The 19,767-nt window shown below is 40.3% G+C and overlaps 1 protein-coding gene across 1 annotated transcript in view; it reads left to right on the forward strand.

Moving 5' to 3' along the window:
- LOC136864331 (CIMIP2 protein CG18335) overlaps positions 1-19,767 on the forward strand; it is a 100,016-nt gene that overhangs the window by 68,766 nt on the left and 11,483 nt on the right. The window contains exon 5 of the mRNA XM_067141174.2: positions 7,724-7,886. Coding sequence (XP_066997275.1) covers positions 7,724-7,886 — 163 coding nt within the window. The remainder of the gene's footprint in view (positions 1-7,723; positions 7,887-19,767) is intronic.

The raw sequence follows: 19,767 nt of genomic DNA on the forward strand, positions 1-19,767 counted from the left end.
AGCTTACAACAGCGGCAGAAATGGTTGACGAGTCAGCCTAACCTTCAACCTGGAACTATCGTCTTAGTTAAGGACGACAACATTCCTCCTCTCTCTTGGCGACTTGCAACGGTCGAGGAAACTCATCCTGGGAAGGACGGACGAGTGCGTACGGTTACAATTCGCACCAGCAATGGAATTTTGAGGCGTTCTGTACATAAGTTATGTCCATTGCCAGCTCAAGACTGATACTTGCTAATACATTCAGTGTTTCATTTCATGTTGGTGTTAAATTCTTTGCTCTTGTATTGTAAGATTTTAATTATGATCAGTGTCCTTTATTGTTTGTGTCAAGTGCTGTACTTTTATTGTAGGACTTGAATTTGTTCATTTAGGTTTCATTATTTGAACATCTGCGTACATTTTTGCTCAGTTACTTTGGTTGAAGTTGTGCGTGTTTCATATCGGTATATGTATTGATGGTGAAAGAACTTCATAATATGACTATGTGTTCATTTTAAATTCAACATTTCTTGTTATTGTTAAATGTGATACATTTAGGTGTGGCGGTATGTTTGTAATTGACCAGAGCGCCACTGCATTAGCGCTGCGCCTCTTCCAGCGGCTGTTTTGTATCTCGGAAGTGTTCGGGCACCTTCGCGTGCCATCGTGTGAGCGAGGGTTGACGCAAAAGCAGCATGGCTGCCGGACTATGATAAAATGTGTTACGCGGACAAGTTCTGTAAACATCTAAACCATCGCGTGAGCGACAGGTTAAACAAATGTATCACGATGTGTATATAGTGTAAATAAACCTAGTATATGTATAATTAAGTACAGTTCATCTTTTTATGTGTATGAACCAGCATGTGGTTCCTAGCACCACGTGTTCTCAGGGACCTGTCCGTATGAGGTCGGAACAATCAGTTACCTCTAAACAATTATTTCTACGCCTATACCTGAACAGTTCTTCTTCTTTATTCCCTTTCCCCCCTATTAACTATGATCAGTACTTTGTGTGGATAACGCCCGCCTGGTGGCCGTGATCGTTAAGGCGCTGAATTCTATACAGTCTGACACCGTGGTTAGCCGGTTCGAGTCCCGTTGGTCAAAAAAAATTCACAATCAGAATGTTGGCCGTCAGGTTAGGGCAGGTGGTGGTACACAATTTCTAACCACTAGACTGTGAGCCAAAAGCCTGCATTAACCACCTCTCCACAGTGCCCATATGGAGTAAGGGCACATGACGCTGTTGATGGTGATTCGTTCATCGGATGAGGACGTTAAGCCTTGAGCAGACCCCTTGGTGCTATTCGACAGGAGTAGGCTACGTGCTGCCACTGGGTTTGACCCTCTCCCTGCTATCATATTACTATCATATATCACGTCATCCACTTCATCATTCATTTCTGATGAGGTTGACATCAGGAAGGGCATCCGGTCATGAAAATCCGCCACGACAGATTCATCTCACCTCATACCCGACCCCGTAGAGAAACTGGACAAAGGTTGGACAAACAGTACTTTGTGTGGATTAAGCCCAGTTTCACAGCCGGACGATTTCCTTGATGTCTACTGTATCTACTGTATAAGGTGTAACAATAACGTACAACCAAACTTTCAGGACATATTCCTCACACGTAGAAGAAGAAAATATGTTATATAGTCATGGGTACGGAAATGATTTATTTCTATGTTAGAATATATTTTCTACAACTCTACATAGTAAACTAATCATGGGAAATATGCAAAAACAGAACTTACCAGCATACCACATGAAACTCTTTCTTACATTAAATGTTTAAAATACCCTCCACTAGCACTGAATCATGCTTCAACCACCATTGCATTGAATCCTAGATGCACTGATGTATCTCTTCGCAGCCTTTTATAATACAGGCATGAAGACTCTCTGCATCTTATACTCGGGCTTGATACACAGGTTTCAAACGGCCCCTCAAAGTCTAGTGGGTTTATGTCTGGAGAACGCGGAGGCCAGGATATTAGTCCACCTCGACCTATCCAGCTGTCTGTTATTTTGAAACCAATGGATATTAACACTGAAATGATGAGGAACATAAAATTAATTTCATTATAATGCCCGTATTGTCGTTCTGAACCCTTGGACCACTATGAAGGATACCTACCTTCCTTACCTATCAGCAAATTTTCATGAGATCTGTCTCTTGGGTCGTTTCGGGTTCTTCGTCACTTGCTGAGGTAAAAGGCAGGGTTCAGTAATCCTAATCTATCTACTCAAATGAAAGGTCTATTCACAAAATATTTGCATTTTATTTTGGAAATTACGGAAGAAATATTAAATCAATGTTTTGGATTCTATCTTGTCCATTTGACACCCCAATAATTTAACACAAAGGAGTGGAATACTGGTTGATCCTTTGACTTAACTGCCTGATGGGCATCCTTACTAGAAACCATTGTCTCATATTTAATAAAGAAAAGAAAGTCTGGCGATCCTTAAATTCGGATTCCATGTGAGACTGCATGTACCATCATAATGATTCTTTATTGTCCAGCCCTCGTAACACGAACTCTGCACTCTGGGTATAATTAAGGCAGTCCAATCGGTGTGTGCCACACAGTGGTTGTACGGCATGGACCCTTAATTGAATCGATGTGACCTGCGACTATGTCATGGACCGACACCTACACTTCTAAGTTACTTTAGTCATTGTGGATGGTGACCGCAAGGAAAATGATGCTACAGTGGCATATGGCCCAAATCTAAGTCACTGAGATTGATGACCCCATGACCATCCAAGTTTCTAAGCTGAAGGCTAAACACAATTAAGTTACATCGGTTGATGACCAAAGTTTTCACTTTACTAACCCCAGCACATGTAATGCTCACTCAATCAATCAATCAATCAATCAATCAAAGTCAAATAATACAACAACAATAACAACGCTCACAATACTTTGTGGCAGTAAAAATCCATTACCTTCGGATGTGTCCCCTTAATCGTTACGTTAACATTTGAATATTCCCAGAAAAATAAACTACGATTTCCAGAATGCATCTTCAAGTTATTCACTTGGTTTAAAGTTATTTCACAAATACGGTTTCCGCTGAATTTAATAATGACATGATTTAATAAATCTTAATAAACAACAAATTCTATCTCCGCGGACGAATGGTTTCTTTCACAAGTCCCTACTCAAATGCTGACGTAATTAATTTTAATTCGTTTGATGTTTATCATCTGTTGTTATCGTGCAGCTGAAAAAAAATTACATCACTTATTTCCAGTATTATATCTTGTTTCATGACATCACGCTTTAAATCCAATCTAATACTAGCCATTATTAATACTTGGATAACCCTAATAATTAAGCACAAAACAAAAATCTGCATAAGTAACTCGCCGTACAACGTAAGCCGATTACGATGTCATATCTCACCATAATATTTCCATAAAGCTTTGTGCATCCCTCAAAAATAAGTAAGTCATCACTACCATCACTCTATATTTTGGACAACCTTGAAATTGGCTAACCTCGCTCATTATACTCTAAGTTTGTGGTTTCAAATATACATTACGATCTCAATTAAACAAATTCACAGTATCTAATAACCTACATGTTACTCCCGGATGGAAATTTCAACTAGTTCACGCAATTAATGATCTCCGTTACCAAGAACTGTAATCTCATTTTCAACACGTAACGCACTACACAACTCTCATTATTCGCCTGCCCCCTCTCGATCAGCTGGCAGCATTGAAAACACACGGCCCTCCTTGTTGTCAGCTTTGATATGAAACACATGTTCAGGTCATGCTTGACTGGCCTCTATTATTTTGGTATGGGCTTTACGTCGCACCGACACAGATAGGTTTTATGGCGAAGATGGGATAGGAAAGGCCTAGGAGTTGGAAGGAAGCGGCCGTGGCCTTAATTAAGGTACAGCCCCAGCATTTTCCTGGTGTGAAAATGGGAAACCACGGAAAATCATCTTCAGGGATGCCGATAGTGGGATTCGAACCTACTATCTCCCGGATGCAAGCTCACAGCCGGACTGGCCTCTAAGAAAGAAATCTTCGACTCCGCAAATAGAATTAAAATACGATATTCCTGACCAAACAGATATGCACATAGATTTTACTTTTAAATGTCCTTCAATAATTGTACCCGTCGCAAATTAATACCTGCGTGGATTCTCTCGAACTCTTCCATCCCAAACATTATACAAAATCTTCCTCGGGCTCACATAAAATCCCGGCATCGGTCTACAGGCTTCCAACCACGTGATTCATAAATCCTCCCTCAATTCGTATGACAAATCTAACTTCTTGTCTCAAACTCGACGACTCTCACTTACAAAAGAACTGGAATAAAAATCCTTAGAATCCACGACGCATAATTACGCCCAATACTTTAATAATGAACAACTTCGCATAAAATGACCTCGTATTTTAAAAATGGATTTTCACAAAAATGACTGACAAACTTTACTGTTATTTACTATCACATAAAAACCGTTTAAACGGACATAGAATAGTATTACACTTCGTGTCAGATATTCCCTGATCTACATTACTCAACACGACAGCGCGCTTCCACCGATTGAAAATGGGTAACCACGGATCCCTTGCACCCACTTCCATCACAATTCAAACAGAAAAATTTTACGTCGAATAAACATCTTAATTTGACATCACAAAATATAGGCAATAAATTCACGGAAATGACGATCTACTTTGGACGTGATATCACTTCGAAACCCTCACTAATAACTTTTTACAACATGTTACACGGCACTCGCCATACTTTAAAACTTTATCCAAGCAGAAAATAAAACAAATGACCTTTCGTCATATTTCTGACATTCACAAAACATATGGGTGACCAACTGCGTCATAAATACCCATTACAAATACATATAAGTTTTACATCATAAAACAATATATAATAGGCGGTAAGATGGCATTTTCACCTACCTTAATGTTACGTCAGCTTCCATTTTTGGGCTCACCAGAAACCCTTCTATATTTATTTATTTATTCATTGTTACACTTCTGGTTTCGGATTTTGTTTGATTCATTTTTTCTAAAAAAAATAAAGCATAAAAAAGAAATGCCCTTCACTTGGTGTTTCGTTGATCGAACTCGACTGATTGTATTTGTTGCCCGCACACGAATTACTTCTCTTTACCACACAATATTACAAATTTTACAAAAACTACTTCGGTATCTTGACCGTCTTTTATCAAATTACTTCTGCTATGAACAACTATCTCCACATGGAGTCAAGACCCAGCCACATCGGCAAAATCTAGGTTTGTAGTACTTAGTCTACTTTTTGCCGAACGATTTACTGATTAGTTCAACCCTCTCTCTCGCGCTTCAATGATACAAATGCAGGGATTTCAATATGGCGTCCCTTCTTATTTTATAGGAGCTATCCCCTCTCTCCAGAGATTTCTCCCTTGCCGCCAAGAAATTTGCATACTTTTTCCGACTTAATGGAACTGTATTTAAAAGAGATTTTGCTGTAACCACGCACTTGCTACCTTGCTAGCGGCAGTGTTCATGAACATTTAAAATTTATTCTTACCGAATTAACTGGTTAAATGACCTCATTTGATAGGCACTATTTTCTGTCGACTTAACGTGGGTAAAATAAACACGCGCGTCTCTTCTGAAATAATCCACTGAAATGGCTTAGCAGTCTCAAATCCGTCTTGCTAAAGACCAATTGTCTTATATATAAATACAGAACCCTCATTATACTGCGTTCACTACTAATTCTTTTATTTAAATATATTTATTCAATATAAACTTTCTTCTGTATCCATCCACTTTCGATACGTGCGGATGACGTCACGTATCATAGCGAAGGTAGCCAACCCCTTGCCACCTGTCGCCTCTGAGATATATAAAAATTCGAGCTTCTTATTACAATTGATAGGGGCCCCCTGTAACCATTTTAATACTTAAAATTCTTGGGGAACCAAGGTCATGGGTTAGTACGTATACTTAATCAAAAAGGTATGGTCAAATGTTCCACCTTTACAACACTAACATTTTTTAAATTTATTTAAATAACATTTAAAACTAACGGAATATGTTTCATCTACTTGTAGACATCGTCAGCTGAAAAGTTTTAAGATTAAGTACAAAGGACAAAGACAAAAACACATTAATATAATTTGGAATACCGAATGCGTCAGTTAAAATGTTGAAAAACTATGTTGGAATGTTCTGAGCACAATATTTGATACGGTACTGTTAAAAAATGTGCCGCATATCTATTCCATTCTTTTGTATTATAAGATGCTTCAAAACTTGACTACTTTCAACGTTAATAATAGCCTTCATTCTCGTTCTAGGGCATTCTACTGCACATCTTTCTACCTATGAAATCAGATAATCCGCCTACCTTATTATCAAGAATTGTTAACATCATCACGCCAACAAGATGAACTCAATTTTATTTTACTGCAACCATCACTTATGCTTAACATACGTTTAATACTTTTATCTTCATTCTACTAGAACTTTTTTTTTTTTTTTTTTTTTTTTTTTTTTTTTTTTTGCTATGGGCTTTACGTCGCACCGACACAGATAGGTCTTATGGCGACGATGGGGTAGGAAAGGCCTAGGAATTGGAAGGATGCGGCCGTGGCCTTAATTAAGGTACAGCCCCAGCATTTGCCTGGTGTGAAAATGGGAAACCACGGAAAACCATTTTCAGGGCTGCCGATAGTGGGATTCGAACCTACTATCTCCCGGATGCAAGCTTCACAGCCGCGCGCCTCTACGCGCACGGCCAACTCGCCCGGTTCTACTAGAACTAAACATGGTGCTCTATATCACCAAGTTTCAATCGATGCATTCGGCAAACTGTATTTCAACACATCATCACGTCAAGGAAAACTCTATTTCCAATTTTACTGAACTATCTCACGTGTACAATATCTTTTTTTAACAGTATCAAATATTGTGCTCAGAATATCTCAACATGATTTTTCAACATTTTAACTGACACATTCGGTATTCCGAATTATTTTAATGTGTTTTTGTCCTTGTCCTTTGTTATTAATCATAAAACGTTTCGGCTGATGATGTTTGCAGGATAGATGAAACATGCTCCGTTATTTTAAAATATTTAAATAAATGAAAAGAATTTAGTATTGTAAACGTGGAACATTTGACCATACTTTTATTAAGTATGACGAGGAACTCCAGCATGTATGCTATTTGCTTTACGTCGCACCGACACACATATGTCTTACGGCGACGATGGGATAGGAAAGGCCTAGGAATTGGAAGGAAGCGGCCGTGGCCTTAAGTAAGGTACAGCCCCGGCATTTGCCTGGTGTGAAAATGGGAAACCACGGAAAACCATCTTCAGGGCTGCCGACAGTGGGGCCCAGCATGTATGAAGAACATGTTTTGTAGCGCATTTAAAGGCTCATCTTCTTGCAGAACAAGTTGAGTACTCTCTAAGAAAGCATGGTAAGCTAGTCCGTTGAGGCTGGGTGGAAGAACATGAGGTTCTAACAAACAGTCAGCAACAATGTTGGCCCAAATATTGACAGAAAATCTTTGAGTATTGAATTTTGATACACCCTATGTCTTTCATCAAATCTTTAATACTGTAGGTTTTGATATCTCAGGGAATATTAAGACAAACAATAGTTTTAAAGAGTAAATTCTGCTCTCAGCTCTCTAGAACACACTACTCCAGAAATGACAACGCCCTTACTGTTACATTACAGCTGATCAAGAGTCAGTTCCGGCTGCCACTGCTAGATGTGCGACCTGAGCAAGTCGCTGTCACTCGAGATATGCCTGTCACTGAGCCAGCACTCCAACCACCTCGACAAGGCTACTCACCTTACTTTTCTGACTGTGACGATCCTGAAAAGTATTTGAAAGGAGGTCAGTATACAGTGTAGGGTATTTTATCAATTGTATCACTCCTCATCTTGCCTAAAACGCCTCATTTGGAACTGCCATAGGTTTTTGTGGTTTAAAACCGCATAACGTTTGGTGGTGTTATTTCATGATCCAACCAGCATTTGGGCTGATGACCTAAAAGACAGACAGACAGACAGACAGACAGACAGACAGTCAGACAGACAGACAGACAGACAGACAGACAGAAAAGGGAGAAGAATCACAGTTCCAAACAATATACGAGTTGGAAACCCCTGTTCTAGTTCATACCAGAAGACATAGTGTACCGTGAACACTATGTTTTACCAGGAATGAATGTGTCCTTCTATAGCACGCCATCCTTGTTGTGTTGGAAAGAGAACCATTGTCTTGAGAAGCTTGTACTGCCATGTATTTAACTGTCGGCAAATTAGATGGTGGCTTGCAACCAATTCTTCTGATCCCCCCGATTTACCTATTTGATATATTTTCTAGAGCGGTTTCCCTCCGTGCCTTAGCTCTCTACCTAGTGTTGTACTGAGAGTTTTTTACTTCTTTTAACAGTGTATAACATCGATACAGAAACAGAAAATGTGGATGATTGCTTGCAACTTGAATAATAGGTCAATTTTTGTAAAACATTATGCAAATATAACACATATTCCAGTGTGAAATAATATCCGTAGTTCAATTGAAACGAAGGTTTAATCATTTTAACTGCTTAAAACACTATTTTACAATTGCATAAAGGAGTGAAAGAAAATTAACAAAAGCTGTTATTCTCAGAACAATTGAATTTTGAAGAAGAGCACTCAACAATGTCAGTTTATTTGAATTAATATTTGGCAAATGACAAGAAAAAGAACTAAATGAATAACGCAGTCAAAACGAAACTTCAAAAAAAAAAAAAAAATGGAGAATTTAGTGGTAGTACTATGGTTGATCAGCTGAATCTACCAATCAACGAATGTCCACCTGCAGCTCTGTTGTTGCTAATCTCATAAGGAGGAGTAAGGAGGAATCTGCAAGTTTGCAAAAAGAACATTCTATGGCTGGAGTTCAAGATTTGGAATCGATCCCATAGTCATTTTGATAATGGTTAAGACCTAACACTGATATTAGTGAGCTCGGATTTAAATTTTAAAAATCAACCAAATATACTCTAATTAGATCAAGGAAATACATAAAAACAGGAAATAATCTGTGGCTCAGGCGGCAGCGCGCCGGCCTCTCAACGCTGGGTTCCGTGGTTCAAATCCAGGTCACTCTAAGTGAGATTTGTAATGGACAAAGCAGAGGTGGGGCAGGTTTTTCTCCAGGTACTCCAGTTTCCCCTGTCATATTTAATTCCAGCAACACTCTCCCAATATAATTTCATTTAATCTTTTATTCATTAATCATTGCCCCAGAGGAGTGCAACAGGCTTCGGCAGCCGGGACAATTCCTAACCTCGCCACTAGATGGGGCTTCATTCATTCCATTCTGCAGTGACTCTATATGTACAGTGTGGCCAACGAGTGCTTCCTTCTGATTGGCTCCGTCATGTTTTAGCCAAATGTCCCGTCACCTGATTTAAACGTATGTGTTACACACAGGGTAAGATCACTCTTTATGCAATTTCAGCGAAGTTCAGGTAACTGTTTTAACTTCGATACTACAGAAAATATGTTTTTATTAAACACAGGGATTACTTAGTATTATTACTTTCGAATTGTGTGTGAATTTACGTATTTTCTGAGGTCTGAGTTTTGAAGAAAATTACGCCAGGCTGTTGTGCTTATAGATGCAGAAACAGATCCGGAAAGGGTTTTAAAATGAAATTGCACAATTGCTGTTTTCAACTCTGAAAGTAGCACATTATAAGACGCTCCCAGCAACGAGTAGAGTTGTCTCATGGATTATAATGGTAACAGTATTAATAAAATGGATTAGAGATTTTATGCAGGCCAACGCAGTACATGTCAGATTTCTCGGTTAATATTCGCCGTATCGAAAACCTGTACAGAACAAAAGTTGTTTAGAATATAATTTCCGATCTTTTACGTTTCGTGCGATTTTACCGTGTAAGGAAAAATAACATTTTCACGATTATATTATTTTTCAAAAATTTCCGAATATCCCCGAAAATATCTGTTTTATCTAAAATCTGCACATAACAAAAGTTACAGGAAAGGTCACTCCCGATCATTTATGTCTCTTTCATTTTCATCCTATGAGATATCAGGATTGATATTATTCTCCAATTCAAGATTTTATGGCTATTCATCTCTTAAGGGACGTGGTTATAAGTGCTCCTTAACAACAAGTTGTGTTTTCCCACCATTATAATGATAACAATAATAGTCCAACTCCCGTGGCTGAACGGTCAGCGTACTGCCCTTCGGTTCAGAGTGTCCCGGGTTTGATTCCCGGCCGAGTGGGGTATTTTATTAGCTCGGGCTTCGGGACTGGGTGCTTGTGTTTGTTCCAACACTCTCCTCTTCATATTCAGACAACACACCACACTACAAACCACAAAAGAAACACGCAGTAGTGATTACATCCCTCCAAATAGGATTGTCGTCTGGAAGGGTATCCGGCCGCTAAACAGGGCCAAATTCCCATGTGTAACTCAGTTTGCTCCCACAACCCTACAGTTGTGGGAAGAGCGGTAGAAAAAGAAGGTAATGATAACAGTAGGCCTAATAACAATGTACGGTATTAGGAAAACCGATAGCAGCAAATAGAATGTTTAAAATACAGCGGATATCTACCAGTACTAACCGAACCGGGGCAGAGAATTAGTCACACATCAGGGGGATCGAACCGCAGGAGGTCGGTAACGGAGTCCTGAATACAAGTACTTCGGGACCAGGATAACTGCTTGTTTTCAACGAGCAGCAACTAGTATTTTCTAAAACCATACAGTATAGTGATTTAATTGCTCATTGCGGGGATCAAACCGTAGCCGTCATTAACAGAGCACTATACAGAACTACCCAGGGACCATGGCATTTGCTTGTTTTCACCGCTAAAGAGTAGCAGGTTTCTGTTATTACTTATGTTAGTACGACGAGTAGAATGGTACAGTATATTATGTTAACAGATATTATTTTAACGTAATATGGAGCCAGGTATTACAATTTTGTCTACCCATCGGTTAACTGAACCTACAACTGGTCAACGGCATTAGGATGCGGAAGGCAACGGGAAACCACTGCATTAAAGATCCTGAAGGATATCCCTTTAAGTTTATATAGCATGGCTCTGTTTAACGTAAAAATATTATCCGGAGTTTTTATTCCCCATTCAGATCACCGGTGGGGGGGGGGGATACTTTAAACGCTGCTATGACTAGAAAGCCCGGCAGTTTTCGAAAGATCAAAGTGTACGACAACAAATTTCGAATCGAAGGACATCCGAAGATGACACAACTGCACTTCAGAAGATGCTTTCCATGCTGCAACATCACGTTCGGAACTGGCTATGTGGACCGCTATACTCCGCTAGGAGAAGGCGCCTCAAGAAGAAGAAGATCGATTAACTATTCATATTATTTTCTATCTTCTGTGTGTGTTAAGATTATATCCATACCGATAAATCATACATTAAAAAGTACATTTCTATGTATAGTTTGATGATACTGCGTTGTATATGCTGATATGTAAAACCAGTAACCTGGAATATGGTAATATTAATTTTTTTAAAAATCATTGTAAGTTACCTTTACAGTCATCACGTACATTATTCAACACAATGACTATACTATTTTACGCCACATGTAATATAATACAAACGTTACTATAGGCCTAGCTACCAACACAGAATTACTAACCTCTTAAATAATTGTGACTTGTATACCACGTATAAATTAAATTTTGAAGTCTTACGTCAGGTAGTCAGACTCTGAATATAACTGTACCGGGAGGTACACCTCAACTCCGCACATCCAAAATATGCGCCTTAAAGAACTCTATCTAACCAAACGTGAAACTACTACTACATGAAGTTGGAACTTTAATCAGAAGATGTCACTACTGAAGTATTAAGTAATTGTGTTATTGTGAAGTTACCTAAACTGACTGGATTTATTTGCTTGGTGTTTGTTTACTTCAAGAAGTTTAAACTTTCCTCCATAGATGTCATTTCAAAAAATCTGGTCATGCACTCTGGTGCAAGGTGGAAGAACTTATAATTTAAAGAAGTTTGGCGTTTCTAGGTTTTCATAACTGAATCAGTGTTCATTTACTTTCGGGTTGGCATCACTTCCCTTTCTTTCCGCCAGTTTCTTAATGTGACCAATCACTAATTTTCTGTGCTTAATTTTCACCCTATCACAGGCTTCTTCTTGCTTTTTTGGGTGTAACTTTTGAATTAACCAATAAAATTGAGAGGGTGTGTCCGAATTGGTACAGAATCCTCTCGAACCTTCCCTTCGTGTATATAAACTGCGGTTGCTCTGGCTACCTTGTCATTTGATTTCCGAATTTCTAAGAGTGCGTGTTAAGACTGGAGGCGGGGCGCCTCATTCTTGTTACGACCGTTCTACGACATCTTACCTTCTGCCATCTGTTGCATTCTACTGCTCGCTCGCCCAGCTGTTTACTGACTGGCTTGTTCTCCGCCACTGCTCTTGCTGCCTGGCTGTGACGTCACACCTACGTGATCTTCATCGAGTAACTTCTCGAATCTCTTCACTTCGTATATAAGCAAGCCATTCCTTCGTTTCGACGGTCAGACATTTAGTGCACATTAACTCAAGTGGAGAGAGCGAACTGTTCGCTGGCGGCTGGCCCGTAGCGATGTTTTATTTCCTTTTAATTTGTGAATAGCTGCATCGTGCTCCAACAGACTGGATGAGCAAAGTTTTTATAAGTTATTGTGGTGCTTCGTTCTTTTAATCAAGAATTGAACTTTGAATGATTGATCATTTTGTGGCTTCTCAGTCTTCATTGTAAAAGAGTCCTTCTGACCGAAAATCTTAATCAATTTCATAACTTTCAAAGACTAATTGTGCATGGACGAATGATAGAAGTGTTGCCACCTTTTGGACATTTTCTACAGACCCGAGTGGTCGCTTACATCACCGAAGTAGTAGTGTTTAAGCAGTCTGGAAGGATTCCCCCCCCCCCCCATCTCTTTCTTTCTTTCTTTCTTTCTTTCTTTTCGTACTCACTCTGTCCCCTTTTTCTTTCCTTTATTCCAATATTGAGTAATGTAATTCTCTTTCCTCCCGATGTGTTTTAGCTCTCTTTCCCTCTTTGAGGTTTCAAATAAAGATTGTAAGAGTGGCCTTTAATTGGTATGGTGAAGCGTACTAATCCCCCCCTTTTTATTGGAAGTCGTGTCATCTATTAGGTACTAATTGTGTTTTCTCTTTTGAATACGGGTCTTCAGCTTTAGCTGAATATTATAACTGGTATCCCCAAGAATTCTTTATCATTATTTGTCTCGATTGTATTCTGGTCGTCAAGTGGGCTGAGCCCTTATCATATGTTTGTATTTCCTATCCTTCAACTGATTTTTATATTACCTGTTCTAGTCATTTATGCTTAAAATATAACTCGTTTTAAATCGATTCTTCACTCTTGTATTGGTTTGATGTATGTATCCTCTGTCCTCTCACTCCTTGCTTATTCTTTTTTTTTTTAACTCGGTACCTACCACGGACAGCCCTCTCGGTTAGCCCGCTAAGCTTCCGCTGCCTCTGGCGATTGGATAAAGCTAAGCCAGATATACTAATTTCTCTTGGTGTGGTCACAGTGTATTGTGGTGTCGGGCATATGCCTTTCAGTGGTTTAACAAGTTTCCACCAGTGAAACAATATTTGCTTGCCTCAAGCGTTCAGCGGCCCTCATACTGACCCATTACGCCACATTCTTCACCAAGCAGTTCATCAGCTCAGGTAATGGCCATCAGTTTTATCTCCCTGTAGCCACCTCCACCGACTTACACGAAGAGAAGGTCCGAATTTCTAACTATGTAACTGTTGTGTTTTACCCTCTCGAGTTCCCCTTCAACTTGGTTTGAGGTGATTATTACTTTGTAACTGTTTTTCTTCCTTTCCGTAATGCATTAAATTAACCTTTACTCGTGCCACCTCAGTAGCTTGGGACTAGCCCCTGTATCTCTGGGCCAAGAGCCCCGTCTTCATTATCTAGGAGTGCAAGTGTACGCCTCCATTCATTTTGTGTTTGGGCCAGTAATCTAACCTGTTCTTTTTCCAAGAAGGCCCAGTAGGCTGGGTAATAAATACCCCTGTAAAATTAATTTAAATTGTAAATTGGGCCTAGAGAGGCCAGAGTGTGTAAGGTATTGTAATGTTGCCTTAAGCTGGCGGTTAAAATTGGATGAATGTTGGAGAGCCTGTAAGCTCTTTTCTAAGTTTACTGTAATATCGAGGAGTGCCTCTGGAAGGCTGTAAATTTGTTGGAGCAAAGTTCTCTTGAATTTGGGGATTTCTACCCTTGTCTAAATTATACCACTTTGAAATTGTAAATTTGTAAACTAGGGGCTTCAAGCCCAGAATCTGTAAAATTCACTAATCTTGGATTTCCCTAGTCTTGTTTCAAGATTGCTATTTTGTACCTGAGATTTCATTGTTATTTAATCTAGTGAAAATTAGTTAATTTTTTTTTGCGAGCAATATAACCTTTATTTACAGTTTTAATTCAAAATTCTGATATTGCAGTTAGACCCATTCAACACCCGCACCTTCTTTCACCTCTTTCTGCGATCCACCAAAAAACGGTAACAATAACAAATACTGATAGGGCCATATACACACAGTATAAGCAATAAATAACATCTTAAATCAATGAACTAGTCTATTCTTTTTGAAACAATAATAATATAACTCTCCTTCATCTATCAGCTGATTGAGTACTTGGCTAAACATGGCGACTGGACTGGACTAGGCCACACTGTACATAAAGAGTCACTGTATTCCACTCCTGACCCGGTCGAATGACTGGAAACAGGCTGTGGATTTTCATTTCTCACTTAGGTCTGTAATTGGTATGAAAATTAATAATATTTTGAATGCGCAGTGGCTTTTTTTGTTCATTTGCTTCATATTTCTTTAAATATATTTTTCAAAAAGCTTTTGAAGGCCGCAAAATGTGGCCTCACAGGCTTCATGCGGCCCCATGACGTCATTTGGAAATCCCTGAGGTAGAACAAATCTGTAACTTTCATTGACCTGTCTCAGTCTCATCCTTGGTCTTGGCAATATAGAAGTACCTGTGGTATGAGCTAGTGATGGGCAATGCTCTCGCTCGAGACTGTCGAGACTGAAGTCACAGATCTCGAGACTCTCGCGAGAATCTCGAGATCGATTCTCCTGTATTGCGAGCTGTGCATCGTCGCAGTAACTACGAGTGTACGCTTGATAGTATATCATCAGCAGTTCTCATATGGAAATGTGTGGGTTGATAAATTTTACTAAAAGCCTGTGAGAGTACTGCGTTTTGAACTGTGAGCCCCTTGATACCATTAACGAAAGTGAAAATTGAATGTCAGTATCTTAAATTTTTCACAACTTATTTGAAGTGGACACCTTAGCTGAATAACCCTGTATAATTTGTGAATAACTGGAGATACGATGTACAGCTACTTGGATACTAGAGGCATGCATTATTCGAACTGGAGACGAGGAAAGATGTGCTTTGCTACATACGCAACCACCATTACACATGAGTGGAACGTGTAATCTAAAATGCCTAAGTATGTTCCAATTATTTCGAGAGGGGGTGATGGGCATCGTTCTCGAGACCGATTCTCCTATGCTGCAAGCTTTATGACGTCCCTGTAACTACGAGCGTAAGCTTGATAGTATATCACCAGTTTGCATATGGAAACGTGTGTGCCAATACATTTTGTCAAAAGCCTAGGAAAGCACTGCATGTTTAACTATGAGCTCCTTAATACCATTAACGAAAGTGAAAAGAGAATGTCAGTATCTTAAACTGTTCACGACCGATTTCAGGTGGACTTCTTAGCTGAATAACCCGTGTAATTGGTTAATAACTGTATAAAGGATGTACACCTACCAAGATACATCGCAGTTGTTGTCGTCGACTGGGTAGCTTCTTGTGATGCAGACCGGCCCATGAGGTGTTTTGTGACGATTCATTTTCAGCGCTAGTATGTGTTTCTAAGTGCCGGATCATCATGGAAGTATTTCTGCCGACGTATTTTACTTCTTTTGAACAAACAACACAGCGGGCTGTGTTATGTGACATCTCTTCAAAATAACCGACATCCACGACTTACGTTGCGTTTCGGACATAGGCTTCAAGTTGTCGTGTACAACTGGACCGTAATACCTAATTATGACTGGAATACTATATAACATTGTAAGGAATTATTTCTTTTGTCACCAAAATATTGGTAAACACAAGCAGTGGTCATATGATATTGAATGTGGGGTCCGATAACGATGTTCACCAACCTGTCGAAAGAATTGGAGCATACTCAAGCATTTCAGATTACACTCGTGCGTAATGGTGGTTGCATATGCAGCAAGGTGCATCTTGTCTCCTTTCGAGTTCGAATACTGCACGCCTCTAGTATCCAGGTACGTGTACCTACAGCAGCCATCAGGTTCTGTACGTAAACCACTCATTTGTGTACCTATCAGTGCATACAACGCCAGAATGCGTATCCTTTATAATTATGTTATACTGCGTTAAAATAGACCTCGGTAGAAATGAACGCCTTAGTCGCTTGTTAATACGTATTTACGAAATGGAGAAGGCCCGTGGTTGGCTATTCGCATACTCAGCACAAACAACGTTCAACTCCGACACCTGTAGGCCTAACGACACGCTGCTCGCCGCACAATGCGGGGACAACCCTCTCGAGATCTCTCGAAATTTCTCGCGAGAAATTGTGCCTGCGCTAGTCTCGAGAAATCCCGAGAAATCTCGAGACCTAGTCTCAGACTGCCCATCACTAGTATGAGCAATGCTAGTAATGTCATTCCTTATGTAGCGAGTCGCTATTATGAACGATGTGAACGTCACTCATAGGGTTACCTGATATGTTCATTACAGTGGGCTTGACAGACTGACAATAACACTATCTGATTTGCTGAGGAAAACAATGGCAAACTGATTCACACCCCCATTTCCTTACAATGACTCTTCAGTGACACCTAGGCTGCTTATGACAGCTGATGGTGGATCTGTTGAGTATCCCACCAGCCTCTGGGCTAAGGACTCAACATATATACAGGGTGCATCATAATTAATAGCACAAATTGAAACAGCTGTAAGCACACGATACTAGAAGCAAAAATGTCACAGGAAACAGGGAACCGCAAACAAGCTGTTTGTGAGATAATTTAGAATTTGTGGTTACCAGCCGCCACTGCCTTTGTCCCAGCATATGGGCAGCTTTTTGATGCCCTGATCGTATAAAGAACAGGGTCGTGTCCCCAGCCAGGTGTGCTCTCTCGTCATCTTCAAATCGTTGCCCTCTTAGAGCTTCTTTAACCGGTCCGAACAAATGGACATCGCATCACCTTCTTCTGCAAACCTTGCTGTAAGCCTCCGAAAGACCTCCAAAAGTCTCAACTTCAGAATTTTGGTCCAAATGCGAGGAACTCATCTGGAACACTTTACGGAGCTGTAGGTCGTTTGTGATGATTGCTTGACAGCTCCCATAACTAATTCCGACTTGTTCTGCAATTTCTGATACTCTCGCCCGCTGATCGTCGTCAATAATGTCTTTAACCGCACAAATGCTTTCGTCTGTAATGCTGATCCGAGGACGGCGAACATGTTGCTGATTTTCCACACATTCTCGTCCTTCTTTCAACTTTTCATGCCAGGCAAACAGACGCGTTCTTGATAATGTTTGATCACCCAACTGTGCAGTCAATCTCTGGCAAATTTCCGCATCTGTAACTCCTTCATGAGCAATAAATTTTATAACTATGCGTTGCGCAGTGGAAGGATCCACCTGTTGCTCCGACATCGTGAGCATTACTGATGAAACGGCGGGAATTATCTAACAGCATGCTCTCCCCGCTCCTAATGGTCCCGCCTAAGCATAGCAGAAGTGCGGAGACAGTCCTACCAACTGTTGATGTTCAGGAACAAAAATCCCATTTATATTTGATCGGCCTTCGTATGTTACAGTTACATGTTACAATGACCATACAGTGTACTTACTCGTAGTTAAAGGAAGACTGTTTTCTTGTTCATTAAAAAGAACTGCACTCCAAATGAAGTATCTAATAACATTTCTTAATGCTGTATTGGTACCGTGTCCTAACTAGGATGACGTTTACACATAATGAAGTCAGTGGTGGTTGGTAACCACAAATTCTAAATTATCTCGCAAACGGCTAGTTTGCAGACCCATGTTTACTTTTTTGCTTCTAGTATTGTGTACTTACAGCTGTTTCGATTTGCGCTATTATTTATGATACCCATCCGTTGCCATTTCTTGATGGCAGCAGTATTTTTGTATCCATTTCTTGGCACAGGCCAGAGCAAAGTGTAGCTTCCACGGAAGTCCCAGTCTTATCCATGGTTGTGATAATATGGAAGCTGCTGGGGTGTAGGTGGTGGAGCACAACTACTGTCTGTGTTATGAAACGTGTTGCTCATAGGATCAGTCGTGCTGCAGTGGCACATTCTGGTCCAGTGAGGAAAGCAATGGCAAACTACATCACTCCTCATCTTGCCAAGTATGCCTCATTTGGGCTCCGCCATTGGTTTTTGCAGTTTCCCTATAACTGCACAGCCTTTGGTGGTGCTCTTTGAGGATCCAACCAGCCTCCAGGCAGATGACCTAACAAACAAAAATTATGATACACCCTGTATATGTAAAAGCCATACAGGTAATTACCATATAACACTGATTTTGAGTACCACTAGTCTAATTTAGGTTTTATTATTATTACTCAAAAAGTAAATTCAAAGACTGGCCTAACGTAAAAATTGTTTTCCTCCAAGATAAATACATTTTGAGCTGGGGACATTTCCCTTGCCGCCGCCTAGTGTAGGGGTAGAGTGCCTGCCTCTTACCCGGAGGCCTCGGATTCGATTCCCGGCCAGGTCAGGAATTTTAACCTGGATGTGAGGGCTGGTTCGCATTCCGCTCAGCCTACGTGATTAGAATTCAGGAGCTATCTGAAGGTGAGATAGTGGCCCCGGTCTAGATAACCCAGAATAATGACCGAGAGGATTTGGCATGCTGACGACACGACACCTCGTAATCTGCAGGCCTTCGAGCTGAGCAGCGGTCGCTTGGTAAGCCGAGGCTCTTCAGGGCTGTAGTACCATGGAGTTAGGTTAGTTAGGGCATTTCCCTTTGACAAGGGAAAAAGTACTCCTACCTATAGTATGTTTGGGGAGTAGAGGGACTCTTTCCGCATGAACTTTGAGGCAGTTGAGGGGTGCAGGCTGAGGATGAATGACTTTCAAGACACTTTTTCAGCTAAAGGCTGCTGCACCTGCTTTCGGTCCTGGGCCCTGCTAATCCCTTCTTACAACACTATGCAGGCCACTCATGTTAACATTTACCAAATTTTGGAACTATGGGCTTCTATCCTCTTCCCCTCCCCTGACACATGAAAACCATTTGAAAAGAAGAGCGGAGAGGGTCTCTCGTCTCACAAGACACACTATAGTGAATTTAAATATGTAAGCTACTGTAGCATGAAAGTGAACATACATAATGAATTTATTTAAAATTCCAACTGCCAATAAGCTCCTCGGTCACATTCAGGCACACACCAAAACTCCAAATCTTCTCACTCACTGTAGATTACCGCAATCCCTATCCCATTCTGACTTTCCACACTGGGAACACAACTGCAGTAGGAACTACTGTCTACGTATAACCAGCATAAATTTCACCAGTAGCATCACAAAGAAATCTTACCCCATGC

Source organism: Anabrus simplex, chromosome 1 (genome assembly GCF_040414725.1).
Source record: "Anabrus simplex isolate iqAnaSimp1 chromosome 1, ASM4041472v1, whole genome shotgun sequence".
Taxonomy (NCBI): domain Eukaryota; kingdom Metazoa; phylum Arthropoda; class Insecta; order Orthoptera; family Tettigoniidae; genus Anabrus; species Anabrus simplex.